This window comes from Chelonoidis abingdonii, chromosome 8 (genome assembly GCF_003597395.2).
Source record: "Chelonoidis abingdonii isolate Lonesome George chromosome 8, CheloAbing_2.0, whole genome shotgun sequence".
Taxonomy (NCBI): Eukaryota; Metazoa; Chordata; order Testudines; family Testudinidae; genus Chelonoidis; species Chelonoidis abingdonii.
In genome coordinates this window covers 24528101-24544256 of record NC_133776.1, presented here as the reverse complement: position 1 = coordinate 24544256, position 16156 = coordinate 24528101, and the positions used below count along the sequence as shown (strand labels likewise).

At 42.2% G+C, this 16156-nt stretch overlaps 1 protein-coding gene across 3 annotated transcripts in view; it reads right to left on the bottom strand.

The window, feature by feature from the left end:
• VEPH1 (ventricular zone expressed PH domain containing 1) overlaps nt 1-16156 on the bottom strand; it is a 175518-nt gene that overhangs the window by 150982 nt on the left and 8380 nt on the right. For all 3 annotated transcript variants that reach the window (XM_032805515.2, XM_032805514.2, XM_032805516.1), the window contains exons 2-3: nt 10459-10746; nt 7004-7219 (exon numbers count right to left, since the gene is read on the bottom strand). In XM_032805515.2, the coding sequence (XP_032661406.1) occupies nt 7004-7219; nt 10459-10596 (354 nt within the window). In that variant the 5' untranslated portion in view covers nt 10597-10746. The remainder of the gene's footprint in view (nt 1-7003; nt 7220-10458; nt 10747-16156) is intronic.

Sequence of the window (16156 nt, the reverse complement as noted above, 5' to 3'; positions counted from 1 at the left end):
TTTAAAGAGCCCTTTATATCGATATAAAGGGCCTCGTTGTGTGGACGGGTGCAGGGTTAAATCGGTTTAACGCTGCTAAATTCGGTTTAAACGCGTAGTGTAGACCACGCCTGTGATCAGGGTGTCTATGTTGTTCCAGCATCCCCAGGTTCCGGGATAACCCTTTGGAGCCATCAGCATCTGGCCAAAAGAGTGTGTATATTGAGAAAGGTCCTTAAAACTAATGGAGTTTTCACACAGCAACATGTTTAAATCCATATAATTCCTTATTACTTATGACTGGGACAGGCTTTTGTCAGATTCTGCCTTCAAGTTATACACCCGTCCCCACCCCCAAAACACCATTCACTTCAGATATGATCTGGCTCTTTGGTTGGGATGTAGCTCTTTTATGAAAACAGAACAGAAGGGGAAGCTCTCTATAATAAGGAAGATAAAATACTAAGCTGTCAGAGAAAATGTATTAATTCAATTGGAAGCACAGAGTAAGGTTCCAGCTGCCCCTAACAAATATCTGCACATGACTGGTCACTTATGAAAATATGCAGGTGACAATGAAAAACAGATTTCAATAATATAATGCAGCAAAGTTTGCAAACCTTGGGGACCTAACTGCTGCTAATATCAACAGAACATGTAACATTCAACCCAGGTGTGAGATATTCATTACTTTTCCAACTGTCCCTAATGGATTGTATAAAAACTCAAATTGTTCTTTCTTCTGTAAAGTTAACACATGATGTAGCTGTGATTCTAAGAGCAGCAAATGTATTTGTAGAAGTTCTCGGGTTTGATTTATTTTTAATTTATTCTGAGTGATTTTTTTACATAAAAAAAAGAATACAGCAAACACATGGAGGGTGGCTTGCATAATGCCCTATGACGGGTGGGCTAACTATGGCCCATGGGCCAGATCCAGCCCACCAGCCATTTTAATCCAGCCCCTGAGATCCCACTGGGGAGCAGGTTCTGGGGCTTGCCCCACTCTGGTGCTCCAGCCGGGGAGCAGGATTGGGGGCCTCTCCATGCAGCTCCCAGAAGCAGCAGCATGGCCCCTCTCCAGCTCCTATGTGCAGGGGCATCCAGAAAGCTTCACTCCGCACGCTGCATCTGCCCAACCACCACCCCCGCAGCTCCCATTGGCCAGAAACCACAGCCAATGGGAGATGCAGGGGCAGTACCTGTGGATGGGGCAGCTTTCAGGGTCACCTGGCCATCCATCTGCGTAGAAGCCAGAGAAGGGACATGCCGCTGCTTCCAGGAGCTGCTTGAGGTAAGTGCTGCCTGGAGCCTGCAACCCTGAACCCCTCCCTGCACCCCAGCCCTGATCTCCCTCCTGCCCTGCAAACCCCTCGGTCCCAGCTCAGACCACCCTCCTACACCCCAAACTCCTCATCTCCAGCCTCACCCCAGAGCCCGCACCCCCAGCCAGAGCCCTCAACCCCCCTCCCGCACCCTGAACTCCTCATTTTTGGCCCAACCCTGGAGCCTGCACCCCCCAACCAGAGCCCTCACCCCCTCCCACACCCCAACCCCAATTTTGTGAGCGTTCATTGCCCACCATACAGTTTCTATTCCCAGATGTGGCCCTCGGACCAAAAAGTTTCCCCACCCCTGCCCTATGACCATAGTGAACTTTGGCACATTACAGACTTTCAAACATGCATTGTCATCTGTCATAAATGTCTGAACTATCTTCAGAAAGAGAACAATTGGATTTGATCATCATTTATTAGTGGGAAAGTGTCCCAGTAAATATATTAACATTAACTAAAGGTCGAATCCAAAGCTCATTGAAGTCAATAGGTGTCTTCCCATTCACTTCAGTGGGTTTTTAGTCAGGCCCTTACGGTGCGTACTCTGAACTAATTGAATTTAATGCTAACAAATACAATTCATCTAGGAAATAAGCAAGGCTTTAGTTTGACAATGTTATAATAATAAGCAGTTAAGACAATGGAGACTTGTTCTGCTGATCTCAGGAATTAAATTCCAGGACAAGATCAATATCAATCTGAGCTTCAGTTAGATTTTTTTTCTTTCTTCACTGTGAATATTCTTTTGCCACTGTTCCCAGAGTTTGGGAACTGAAAAGAACAGATCTGGGCATAGGGACAATTGTAAATTGCTATTTCATTGAAGTGAATTCAGATTTGGGGTTATTTTTTCTTTAACTTTTTTTGTTTCTTTTGGACTTTCAACACTTCCAACCAAGAGCCAAACTAGATGATGAATCTCAAGAAGTTTTAAGGACAACATGTCATAATGAGGACCTTGTGGCAACTATTTGAGTAGTAGACTGGAACAGACAGTAACACGCCGAGGCTTTTAGTACTGTTGCTTCAGCTACTACAGGGAAAGACTGAGTGACATACATCTGAATATACGTCAATGCCAACAACCAGCATTTGCTGGGCAGATGTAGAGAAGTTCATTTAAAGAGCAAGTCTGAGGGCTAGTCTACACTACGCGTTTATACCGATTTTAGCAGCGTTAAACCGATTTAACGCTGCATCCGTCCACACAATGAGGCCCTTTGTATCGATATAAAGGGCTCTTTAAACCGGTTTCTGTACTCCTCCCCGATGAGAGGAGTAGCACTGAAATCGGTATTACCATATCGGATTAGGGTTAGTGTAGCCGCAAATCGACGGTATTGCGGGCCTCCGGGCGGTATCCCACAGTGCACCACTGTGCACACACCATATGAGACCGCCTCTGGAAGCAATCTGAAACTCGGATGCACTGGCCAGGTAGACAGGAAAAGCCCCCGCAACTTTTGAATTGCATTTCCTGTTTGCCCAGCGTGGAGCTCTGATCAGCACGGGTGGCGATGCAGTCCCAAAAATCCAAAAAGAGCTCCAGCATGGACTGCGGGAGATACTGGATCTGATCGCTGTATGGGGAGACAAATCTGTTCTATCAGAGCTCCTGTTACAGAAGATGAAATGCCAAAGCATTTGAAAAAATCTCCAGGCTATGATACAGAGTTCACAGCACAGTGCTGTGTGACAAGCGTAACGGAAAGCCAAAGAATCAAATGGACGCTTATGAAGGGAGGAAGGGAGGGAGGGGGACTGAGGACTCCAGCTATCCCACAGTCCCCACAGCAGTCTCGAAAAAGCATTTGCATTCTTGGCTGAGCTCCCAATGCCTGTAGGGTCAAACACATTGTCTGGGGTGGTTCAGGGTATATCTCGTCAATTTACCACCCTCCCCACCCCGTGAAAGAAAAGGGAAAAAAATATTTCTTGACTTTTTTCAATGTCACCATATGTCTACTGCATGCTGCTGGTAGACATGGTGCTGACGGCACTGAACAGCAGCATCCTCTCCCCTCCCTTCCCCCGTGGCAGACAGGTACAAGTGCAGAAGGATGGTAGCATCCCGTCATCATCATCCCCGTGAGTGCTCCTGGCTGGCCTCAGGTGAGGTCAGCCGGGGGCGCCTGGGTAAAATATAGAATGACTCCCGGTCATTCCCAGCAGATGGTACAGAATGGCTGGTAACCGTCTTCATCATAGCAACTGGGGGCTGAGCTCCATCAGCCCCCCCCCCTTTCATGTCTAAAGAAAAGATTCTGTACTGCCTGGACTATCATAGCAGCGGGATGCTGGGCTCCTCTCCCCTCCACCCGTTTAATGTCCTGCCTGGACTATCATAGCAGCTGGAGGCTGCCTCCCCTCATTTTATCTCACTAAAAAGTCAGTATCTCTGCTTGCAGAGGCAATAAAGTCAGTGTTTTTTCTTATTCCTGCATTCTTTATTACTTCATCACACAAATGGGGGGATCACTGCCACAGTAGCCCAGGAGGGGTGGGGGAGGAGGGAAGCAACGGGTGGGGTTGTTGCAGGGGCACCCCCTAGAATGGCATGCAGCTCGTCATTTCTGCGAGATGTCTGGGGCTCTGACCCAGAGCGGCCATTTGCCTCTCTGGTTCTTTAGTAGGCTTGCCTGATATTCTAGGCAGGACTGACTCTCCATTAGACAAAACTTAAAGAAGAGAATGACCTGGGGAGTCATTCCCATTTTTGTCTATGTGTCCCCGACCGACCTCACCGAGGCCGGCCAGGAGCACCCATGACAGTAGCAGATGGTACAGTATGACTGGTAACCATCTTTGTCAACTTGCAAAGCAGCAGACGGTACAGTATGGCTGGTAACCATCTTCGCTAACTTGAAAAGGCAAGAGGATGCTGCTGTGTAGCACTGCAGTACCGTGTCTGTCAGCAGCATACGGTGACAGTGAAAAAAGGCTGAATGGGCTCCATGGTTGCCATGCTATGGTGTCTGCCCGGGCAATCCAGAGAAAAAGGGCACGAAATGATTGTCAGCCGTTGCTTTCACAGAGGAAGGAATGAGTGATGACATTTACCCAGAATCACCCGCGACACTGTTTTTGCACCATCATGCATTGGGATCTCAACCCAGAATTCCAATGGGTGGAGGCGACTGCGGGAACTATGGGATAGCTACGGGATAGCTACTCACAGTGCAATGCTCCAGAAATCGACACTAACCTCGGTACATGGACTCACACCACTGAATTATTGTGCTTTGTGTGGCCGTGTGCATTCGACTTTACACAATCTGTTTTACAAAACCGGTTTATGTAAAATTGGAATAATCCTGTAGTGTAGACGTACCCTCTGTCAAACCTGGCACGTTGCTGCCAGTTGGTCAATGCATAAGGCAAATTGGAAATAATAAGGGAACTATACAAAGGAATCTTAGCAATGAAATGCTGTATGTAGAGCTGACACATCAGTGCTGGGGGAAGTGGGTGACTCAGACCAAATAGGGAAGACTGACTGGCCATGGAAACAATGGTGTGCTGGGAAGATTCGGCATGGGCCAGCTGAGGAAAACTACACATATAGGAGGTACCCATAAAACCATAAACTTCTCAGAAAACGACACTTCCCTCTCCTGTAATGGGCTCTCAGTGAATTTCAGTTTCTTTATTCCATTTCCAGCCAGCTTCAGCTTCCTCATTTTTACTGTAATTTCTCTCCCCAGCGAGGACCATACCCAGACTGTACAGATTACAGTCGTTGATGGGTCCCCATTAATAGTTTCCCATTTCGAATGAATCATTGAGAATTATTTTACCAGGGTTAGCACAAATAATGGCTGCAGCAGTTGGATGTCCAGGTCAGCCCAACAATTCATAATTCAGCCCAAGGGGTCACAGAGAGGTAAAAAGGCAGCTGTTCCATAGGGTTCGTCAGGGCTAATACCTAGGCTACTCCCTCCAGTCTATCCCTCCTAGGGGCAATTAAACCCTGGCTGCAGACTCCACCACCTACCAGAGCTCACTCAGTTCTTCTGTCTTATTGGGACCTCCTACACAGTGCCCTCTTGCCCTCCACATGTACTGTATTCCTGCTGCAGGCAGCTGCTGCGCATGTATGTTCCCCCTGCTGCTGGCCTTCTTTGACTAATAGTCTGCTTCCTGCCTGGGTCTCAGCTTGTCAGTGCCAACTCTCGGGCTGCCTGCTCCCAAGCTTTCTCTCCGTAGCCTGCTCCCTGGACGCTGCACCCAACCTGCTGCTCCAGCTCATACAACACCTCTGGTTCTGTCCTGAACCTGTACTCCAAACTCAGGATATTACTTCCTTTACTGCTTCTCTAGACATTATGGTGCTTTCTACTGATCCTTTCTTTCCAGGTCAACCAGGGCTAGGGGTAGGTGTTGTAGCAGAGTTAGTATGGAGGCTGGATGAGTGTGTTCCTTAGGATACACCCTTTGTGGGCTGTGTGAGTGCGTAACTTCTTCCACAAGTGAAGGCTGTTCAGGGGTGTGTCTGCTCATCCCCCCCTCTGCACCTAGAGAGGAAAACTTTCGGTAACAGCAGCACGAGGGGAGGTTCCTCTATACCCTTCTGTACTGGTAAAGAGACACGGCTGCTTTGCTCACTGAACTCATGCCTGCCTCATTATTCTGTAGCTTGTGCCTGTTTATGCTAGCTCACCAAAAGGCAGACAGTCAGGTAACAAAACAGTACGTAATACTAAGCATGCATATTTATAACAATATGTAATCTTGGTTTCCTGAGAGTGGTACCCCAGTGATATATATTTCACAAAGCAGAGGAGATGAGTAAATAACAGAAAAAACACTATCAGGATACATTAGCAAATATGGGCATGGTGCTCCGACTTTAACCTTATTTCTGCCTGAGAAACATTTCACACTATTGAACATAGCTATGTGTTCTCATTGAAGCAGGCAACTGAACATTTACAACCAGCCTGATGCGTGTAATTTTTCCCACCATTGATACTGACCTACCTTTCATAGTGACCTTCCATTTACATAGAAACTATTATGTAAATGTATCCCACAGCACTTTATATGCTCTACTGGAGAAACATTCAGGAGCCTGCTTCAGTAAAAACATATGACTGTTCAAAAACAACTACTTATAGGACAAAGATTCTCCGAGCAGACAAAGGATCAAAATCTGAGCTGTGTGTTCAAGGTCAGAATTTGGCCCATATTTAGTTTCCAATATTGCATCTGAACTCCTCATCACAACTGAGCCTTTAAATGGGATCCTCGCTCTTGAAAGGCAACACTTCTATCAGGTAAAGGATCCTCTTCAACCTTTTCCCCAAATGATACTTTTCTTTCAAAGAGTCTTAAGTGCCTTGAAAACAATGGGTTTTGAATGAAATGTCTTTCCCATCTGCTGCTGCAACAATACTATCCTTCACACTTTAATTTTCATGTAAGATGCAAACGTCTAGGGTTCATGCAACATTAAGACTGAGAAATTCACCACACAGGAAATTTCAAAAGATAAGAATGCTGCCAAAACATTTACTTGGCCTCAATGTACATCATATACATTAACAGTATAATTTAACATGAAGCTCCAGTTCTTGGCTTTTTCAATAAATGTGAGCACTCCAATACACCCCAAGAGAGACTAAGGACAGCTGCTATTAAACTATCACACTGTGAGTTATAGGCCATTTCTGGTGATTCAGGCTTACCTGCAAAATGCAACTCATGATATCAGATGCAATTTTTGCATGTGGTGTGTCCTCATCTTTTCCTGAAGGTTTTAGATTGTGCTCTAAACACGACTCCCAGAGAGCCACAAGTGCCTTTCCATGTTTTTCTATGGATGCAGTCTCCCTGATAGCAGTGGTGATTCGAGTGATACAGATTTCCACTACTGCCTGGTCATTGTCGTTAGTCTGGTAGTCCTAATTTTAAAGAAAATATGGGTTTTTAAATTGTATTGTGCAAATGAAGTGTCATCTTTTAAAGAATGCCACAAAATGAACCAGAAGACGTTAAATTAATTTAATGCTCCATTTTCTTCATGTCATCTATACAATAAATTAGTAGAATATTGAGAGCAAAACTCTAATCATGTCATAGGTCTTTAACTATTCCAAGTTGTAATTTAACACAAAGGAATAATTTGTGCTCCTACAAAAAAATACGGATTAAATTATTAAGACTGTGAATTTTTGTAGTCCCCTATTTTGAAGCTATGGTGTCCCTGTTCAATAGATGTCAATGTATGTGCCTTGAAATCCCTGGTTTTTTCTATTTGTATATTACTATAAACATTTAAATGTCAACTCTAAAAAAAATTACATCCAAGAGTCCAAATAACTTATATTATGCAATTATTTAGACTCTCAGATGTAAACAGAGATATTTCAGATTTACACTAGGAACAGAAATAGATTCAATAGGCCTGTTTCCCTGCATGCTATGTAGTTATTTACATCTGTGCAAACTAGATACAAAATGCTACCAAAACATCCATTTTGCACTAGTGTACATGACTACAATGGAGACTCAAAAACAGTATATACAACAACTAACCCTCATGCTAAACTAAATATTCTACTTCAAAGAGGCACAGAGGCCAAACACGAGCTAAGTATTAATCAAAAAATGTTACTTTTACCTGCTAGCCATGCAAATATTTAAGAATTTGGGCTAAATTCAACATTCATTTACAAAAGGATAATTCTGGAGTACCTCTATTAAATCAAGTGGAGTAATTAAATCCACTGGTGTAAATGAGCACATTGGATGTATGTTTTAAACTGCTGGTGATCAGTTGACCTACCCTACCACATATATCTGATCCTGCAATTTGGCATTTCCTCCTTGAAATTCCAGGAAAACTCTTCTCCTCTTGTTAAAAAGAGTTTTCTTTATTTTTTAAGATAAAAATTTAATAAAAGCAGAAGTAGAATAATATGGAGATGGCCAGGAAGGTGTTGGCCGGAAACAGAAACAAGCAAGAGATTCATACTAAAGTTTGCATTTGTATTCACTAGCTGCCTTTTAGCCACAGAAAGATGTATAGCAGAATACTCTGCAACTCTAGGGGTCTCCCCACATACATGGGGAAAATAAATACACCTTGACAGCTCAAATTCTGAATTTAAAAATTGTGAGAAGCCTTGCTCCACAGCAATAATGAAGTATATCACTGAGCACTGCTGCCACCTAGTGGAAATTAGCCTTAGGGAATTTAGAAGCACAAGAAATCCTTTGTTCTTTAGGATGTAGCATGGGTTAGCAGTTTAGCATGAAGTATCAGTGGCAAATTCAGTCCTTTTGTCTCAGAGGACTATGATGGGAGGGATATCTAGAAATGCTGATAATATGCCATTAGTGGAAATATACCAGGAATAAGTGGAGTCAAGAGCTAAACTAATTTGAATAATACTCTGGAAAAATGTGCAACGGTAATTTGCTGTCAAAGAAATGGCCCAAGGAAAAAATTGTCTCTGCACAATGATTTCCCTAATTGATGATTTAGAGCATTTGTGGCCACAAGCAACAGTGTGTTCAAAAGTTCTGAAAGTTAGAGGTTGGTATATTGCCAAAATCCATTTAAAATCACTATGATATCCGGAAAAGTGCATGTACATTTGCTAGTTCAATATATACAGCTGACAATTTCTCTTCTGCAAGCTGATGTATATTCCAATCAAAAGTGGTCACTATGGCGATTTAAGGGTTTGCAAAATGGTTCAGGCTCAAGGCCGCTCTGAAATATAATTGAGAAATGGATTGGGCTGATCCAAGCATTAACACAAGTTGTTCTTTAGTCAAACACAAGATATTGGACTCAATGAAGGGGTAACTGGGTGAAATTCAGTCACTCATGACATACAGGAGGTCAGACTAGATGATCTAATGGTCCCTTCTCGCCTTAAACTATGTGAATCCATGGTACAGAAGAGTTAGAGAGCTCTAAACCAATAAATAGTTTCTTAAAATGCTTTCAGAGTATCTTATCTGTGTCTGTCTCCTACCAACTCCTGCAGTACTTTAGCAGCTGAATTCAGCAACATCACAATGTGGCAGGGATGGAGGGAAGTTTGACTCTGTAATAAGATTACTTATTGCTTTGGTTAGCAAATAATTAAAGAAGCTACTCATATGAGAGGAGGGGTGGGTGAGAAGAGGAGTGGGAGAAAACTTAGAAGAAAAGGGCAAGAGGAAGAGAGAAAGAAAGAGATGAATTGAGGAAAGGTGAAAAGCTAAAAACAGAGTGGATTGAGAGAAAAGAAAATCAAGGTTGCCAGCAAGCAGGTGGGTGAAGAAAGTGTCCATGTCTTTGCGTGATAGCAACCTATAGCCCTGGAATGACTGCGTCTGTGAGCACTCCCCATTCATTCTCAGCTCCTCCAATCAATATCCATCCTTCAGCCTGTGGATTCAACTCCCTTCAGTGCGCTAGTTTTCATACTGTCTTTTGGTCAGATTAACAAAATATCAGTACTGGACCGTGCTGATAGGTTACCTTTCAGCCACTCTGGGAGTCCCACACAAAAGTAGAAGATAAGCTGGCAAAGAGAGCACACCTGAAGGCAAGAACTGGTGGCTCAGAATACGGAGAATTTAAGCTACCCTCACAAAGAGTGCTGAGTACCAGGTCAACCATTATTTCTCATGCTGCTCTGTCTCCTTCAGAAGCTTATAGAATGCTGTAACGGAACTGAGAAAACAACCAATGCAGGGACTTCGCCTGTTAGGGGCAATTCCATCAGAACAAAATTTAGAAGGGCTGCTGATCTGGGTGTCATCCTGTCAGAAATGAAATGATGGCATTTATGTTCTTGCACTATGGCACATGCATTCTTTATTTCATTCATAGCCACAGCATGACTTTAACATCTATTAATCATGTATTAACCCTCAATACACTATAAATGGACGCTTAATATGAAGTGTGACTAAAATCAGTTTAAATTATTTTTCTTAAAACAAAATTCAGAAGAATGAGAACTGAATGCAAGAGCTGAAGTCTTTGAATCTGACATTTTGTTTAGGACTTTTGTGGTTTTTAAAAGGTTAGATTTATTATCTGTTTTTGGTGTTCGGCTTATTCTGTCATTGTTTTCTGACCTTTCTTTTCACAATACATTATCTCATGCAGAAGGATGGCGGAGCATGTCTTACTTACTGAAGATGAACTAATTATTTTTATTTGCTCAAGAGCTTCTGACAGGCTTCCTTCTATCTCAGCATCATCTAAGGAGAATAGATCCCCTGCACGTGAAAGGTCCTTTTGTCCCAAAACCAGCCCAAACAGATGATGCATGGCTTATGTGTTCTGCCAATCAGACAAATCTCTGCTTGTACCATGTGCTTCAGTCAAATGAGGCTGGTGATGTAGCAACCCATAATCTAGTCAGCAGTTTACTAGGTACAATAAACCTTCTGCACATTTTGAGGCCTCTTCTGCCACGATCTGGAAAAAAAAATGCACATATTAGCAAAAGTCTGGGAATGTCACCCTGTGATTCACCAAAGATTTTTCAATGAGTGCTTGTGAAAGATATTTAACCCCTCATTCAGCAAAGTACTTAATAAGCATGTGCCTAACTTCAGGAATGTAATAGTCAAAAATACATCTGCTTAAGTGTATTACTGAATCAGAGACTACATAGATAGCTATAAAGAAAGAAGCGTTCTCTATTTCATTCTATTCAGGTTGTTATACTATCCTCATCACCATGATATCTGAGCACTTTCCAAAAGGGTATTAAGTGCCATGACTAACATCTGTCACAGATGACTCTTTTTTTACCCTCTCCCCAGAGAGAAACTGTGTGAGCAGGATGTGTGTGTGTGTGTGTGTTATTACATGCACACTCTGCCTTCTGTTTAGGCACTGAACAGGTACAGAAGGCTAAGAACAGTGCCCCAGATCTGAACTGGAGGACAGACTGGACCCAGAAAGCCAGGTTATGCAACTGTTACTGATGATGAACTGGGACTACGCATGCGAGTAAGGTTTTCACAACTCAATCCTGATGTACGAAAAAACCCTGCAATTAGGATGAGCTAAGAATCCTTTTTCCCCTTATGTACAACAACTGTCCAAAATTCCACAAGGAATATTTTAAATATTCCATGCTTTATGTATTTCTTGCCTACTTTAAATTATGCTATTCTTTACCATTGATGATGGAAAATTATCTGCTACCTGAGTCTTGCAGGACATCAGTATTAGCGGGATAAACCAAGAGATATCTGTGGTGTTCAGATACCATACTGAAAAGTGTGGTATAAGAAATAGAATAGAAAAGATATTACTGGTGCTGGTAACCTGCATAGTGCAGCAATAACAACTCACTAAGAAGCCACAACAAATTTCCCTTGATCTGAGTACAAGGATGAGGTTTTAATACCCCTAAGCATGATGACCAATACTTGACTCCATGAGAAATCCTATTTATTTCAGTGTGGCCATTCAAGAGTTTGTAAATGGCTGATCTATCCCTTTAAGGGCAATGGAGTCCTGAGGCCAGCCAACCCTGTTCCAAAGCATGGTATCTTTTGGAACAGGTCTCTCTGGGAAGGATCATCGTGTGACTACCTGCTGCGAATTATAGGTGTCTGAACTAAAAGGAAGCCTACAGGCAAACAGGAGCTGCATGTAGGCTGTCCTGTAGCAGAGCTAGGATGATCGGCTGGGGCAGGATTCAAGCACAGCCCAATGAAGTAGGGCTTTGGAGACCTTGCTCCAATGGAAGGAGGAGTTTGAGCATGTCATGTTCATAGCATTCACACAGAGAATTCAATAAAAACATAAATAATGGTGCTGGAGAGTTGCAATATAGCACTACTTTCTTTCTTAAACTCCAGAACCCTAATGCGCAAGAACCCAAAAACTAAGAGACAAAGCAAGCTGTTCCCTAAACCAGAGAGGCACAACCCACCTTACTCCAGGCTAGCTAACTGCAAACTGACACCAGGTAGTCCCAGATCACACACATCCCTACAGTGCTCCTTAATTTGCAAGCAGGATCAAGAAAACACCCTCAAAGTTAAAGTTATAGCTGATAATTTTAAGAGTTTTCAATGCACTGCAGAGCACAGGGACTGGGGGTAGGATAAGACTTGGGGGAAGGTCTCTAGGGGCCAGAGTGGGACCACCAGAGCTCCAAAGCTCAGCGGGAATTGAGGAGCAGAGAGAGAGAGACAGAGCCTGAACCCCTGAAACAAGGGTATATTGGAAGGCCTGAGGAATGGCTAAAGGACTTAATAAATTACAGCCCAAAAGAGGGAACATTATTTTAAAACTCTTGTGTGCATGAGAGTTGATTAGAGAACCAAGAGAGGAACTGAGGCAGGGTGACTGCAGTGACTTGTTCCAGGACTGTGCCTGCAACAGGCCTGAATATTGAAAGCATCTAGAGCAAGTGATAAAATCATAGTGAGCAGGAATACAGGAAAAGGCCCTTCAAAGGCTACAATATCTCAGATACAGTTGGAGACAGGACCTGCAGCTCTGCAAAGATAGAAATAGTCTGCTGACTGAGTGGACTCACCAAACCGGGGAGAAAAATGCAGAAACTGGGCTTGTTTTGGCTTAATTGGCATGTGAGTTGCTTGTTGGCTAGTTTTTGGCTTGTAGCTTGTTGCTTGATTGTAGCTTGTTGCTTCTTTTTTTTGATTGGCTACCCACAAGCAGAGCAAGGAGGGCCAAGCAGGGGCAAGTGGGGAGAGAGTCAGGGGTGCACAGTGGGCCCACCACAGTCCCAGACTGAACGCTGGGGAGTTCTAGTTACATAGAGTGTTGGGGTTCTCAGGAACTAGCTTGTTTTGGCCTTGTTTTGAAATGGGATTAGCTTGATTTGAGTTTATTGTGAAAGTGGGGTGCTTATTTACCCCATGAAAGTTGGGAACTGTGTGACAGAGAAAAGAATGAACCACATGAGGAATAAAGTACATTTGCAAACACTCACAAATATATGCAAACAGCAGCTAGCCTTTACATTTCATCATAATCACAAGAGGAAACTAAAATACACATCACATGATCCCAGTAAATTAAACACAGACATTAGAAGAAAGGTTACAGGCTTTAAGCAGTATGAAATCTTCTCTGAAAAGGCAAATAATAAGAAAATATTTTCCCAGAATGCATCAACTCTGTTACATATAAAAACGATGGTCTGACAACCTAGAGGTATGTCTTAAGCCAACACAACCTAAAACACTCTCTTTTGTCATTGAAACAGAGTCTTCATTTTGTAAGATCTCTACAATGGGTCAATCTACCCTATCTTGCCAAGGCCTAACTTACTTGGCGACTCTTTAATTATATAGATCTTTGACACAACAGAACACATAAGTTAGGTATGGAAATGAGCTATTAGATTATGTGTCATAGCCCACAGCCAAAGAGAATTGATCTCTATTTTTTACGTCCAGTCCAGTTTTAAATATCCCAAATGATAGGGCTGCCACCATTTCCCTTGGACAACAATTGCGCAATTGAATAGATCTAATTGTCAAGAAATTTGCCTGACATTTCGACTAAATATTCCCTTACTTTCATTGTATTAGTCCTTGTTATTCCCCACTGCATCTTGTCCCTTTTTTAACTATCTTAAACTTAAATTTCACACTGCCAGCCACCACTTCCTGAAGCTATAGAGACTTAGCTCTTGAAAGCATTTCACATGAGAAAATTCCTTCAGCCCCTTTATCAGTTCTACTGCTCTTCTCTGAAATCCCTCCTGTTTGTCAATATCTTCTCGTAATGGGGTATCACAAAATGAACACAATATTCCAAGTCACAGCAGAGAAACTGTGAACTGGACTACTACCTCCAGTTTCACGCCATAAAGACTCCTCTAGAGCCCAAACAACATAAGTAAATATGCCTAAATGTTGATGTTAGGTGTATCTATACATGGAACAAACTCATAAAATAATCAGAGTGAGGCAACTGCAGCCTAATCACTAGTGGCTACCATTGTAGGAGTACTATATAAAAGATATATGATTACATAGATGCTTGATATAAACAGTGCAATTTATTGATATAAGAATATGTAGCATTGTTCATGAGTTAGTAGGTTCAATAATGTTGTTATTGTTGCTACACACTGCAAATGTCTTCCTGAGTCTAGCTCTTAACAGCTACCAAGACTAATGGTGAGATTTTGCTCTCTTTTGCATTTGTATAAATTATTTCAGTGCCATACTCTAGATATATACCAATGTAACTGAGCAGAATTTGCCACAAGTGTGCAAACAGGGAAGTGTGAATATTCTGAGTTTTGAAAACAAATCACGTCTGAAAGTGTCTGGAGGTTTAAGGAGAAATGCATGTAGCGTAAGCATGGTAAAGGCAGAATCTTGCAAAGAAATGAATTATTTGTGGGGTGGTTGGTTGTATAGTGGGGCTGGATAAGAAAGGTGGTGTAAGAGTCAAAAGATGGGATCAAATGTAACCATATTTGCCTGGAATTTCTGCATTAAATCAAGCTGCTGCATTACAGCCATCAGAGCCTCTAGAAGTGACAGGGAGTGCACCTTAAATGAAACCTATGCATACTAGTTATCGGTTGTAAGGAGCATGGCTCAAAACAAGGCTGGACTTAAGTTTTGCAGCTCCTGATCTCATCCAGATTCCTCCTTATGTATAAGTCTCACTTATTCTGTGTACTTGCAATATTGAGGCTGTTTCCTACCTGCCCAAGACCTTCTCACCTCAATCTGTGATGACCCCTCTCCATAATTTATTTGAGTGACTTTATGTTCATTGGTGACTGTCTGTACATACACATTGACCCAAAAGCCAGGAGATGAAACCAAAGGGCAACTCTCTAAGGGATATGCAGGGAACTCAATCTCTGCAGCTGCCTGCAGGCAGCGGAACAGGTTAGGGATAGCATTTTGACTGGAGGGCTCAGTGCATGCATGCAAGACCGAGAAGACCAAGATCTTAATGAAGGCATGTATAATGTATTGGTTTGAGGTATCCTTCATATATAATTAGTATAGAGAATCCCATGCCTAAGCAATATGTATATTATATGGTCAAATATGAAACTTTTTAATGTATTTCTAATTCCCATGTATAGTTTCCAACAGCACACTGATTGGTCATACCTGTGTGACACTACCACTCAGAATTGCTGTCAGTCCTGGGTAAGAGAACTCTCAAAATGCCTACTCATAGCATACACATTTCATTTATTTTTGATACACCATAAAATGGCATTTTAAAAAATGTGGAGAGGTTACATTATGGAAAATGCTTCAAGTTGTATTGATTAAAAAAAATATAAATACAGTACCAGTGGGCTGTCTCCAAAGCAAAATTTTATCAGTACACATAATAATTCTTGTCATAAAGAATCCTCATTGATTCTACAAGAAAGAGGTTCAGTCAGGTCTCTCACAATGGATCATACAGACTCAAGGCCGCACAAACTCATCTCACCTGGGACCTTAATTTGAGCTCTACCTGCAGTGTTGTAAGTAAACAGTTCACATACAACCACCTATGATCTGTTCAGATCTCTTATATTTGTAATTCAATGTACTGGGCTAAATTTATAATCTCATTTACACTAGCTTTATCCTTTTTTTCAGAAACAATTGTAAAATGTCAAACAAAGGTCAAAACTGATGCAGAGCACTGAGGTCTTTTTTGGAAATAATTCAGTGAAACAAGAGTCTCTACTTAAATAACATGCTCAATACACTGCATTCATCCTGCAGTGAGCCTACTATTTTAGATTTCATATTTTAACTGCAAAGATTTGTATCAGTGCAGCAGATTTTACTTTTTCTGGACCATTCACAACAAAACAGAAAGAGAGCTAGTAAAATGTGCAAATTAAATCAACCAAACT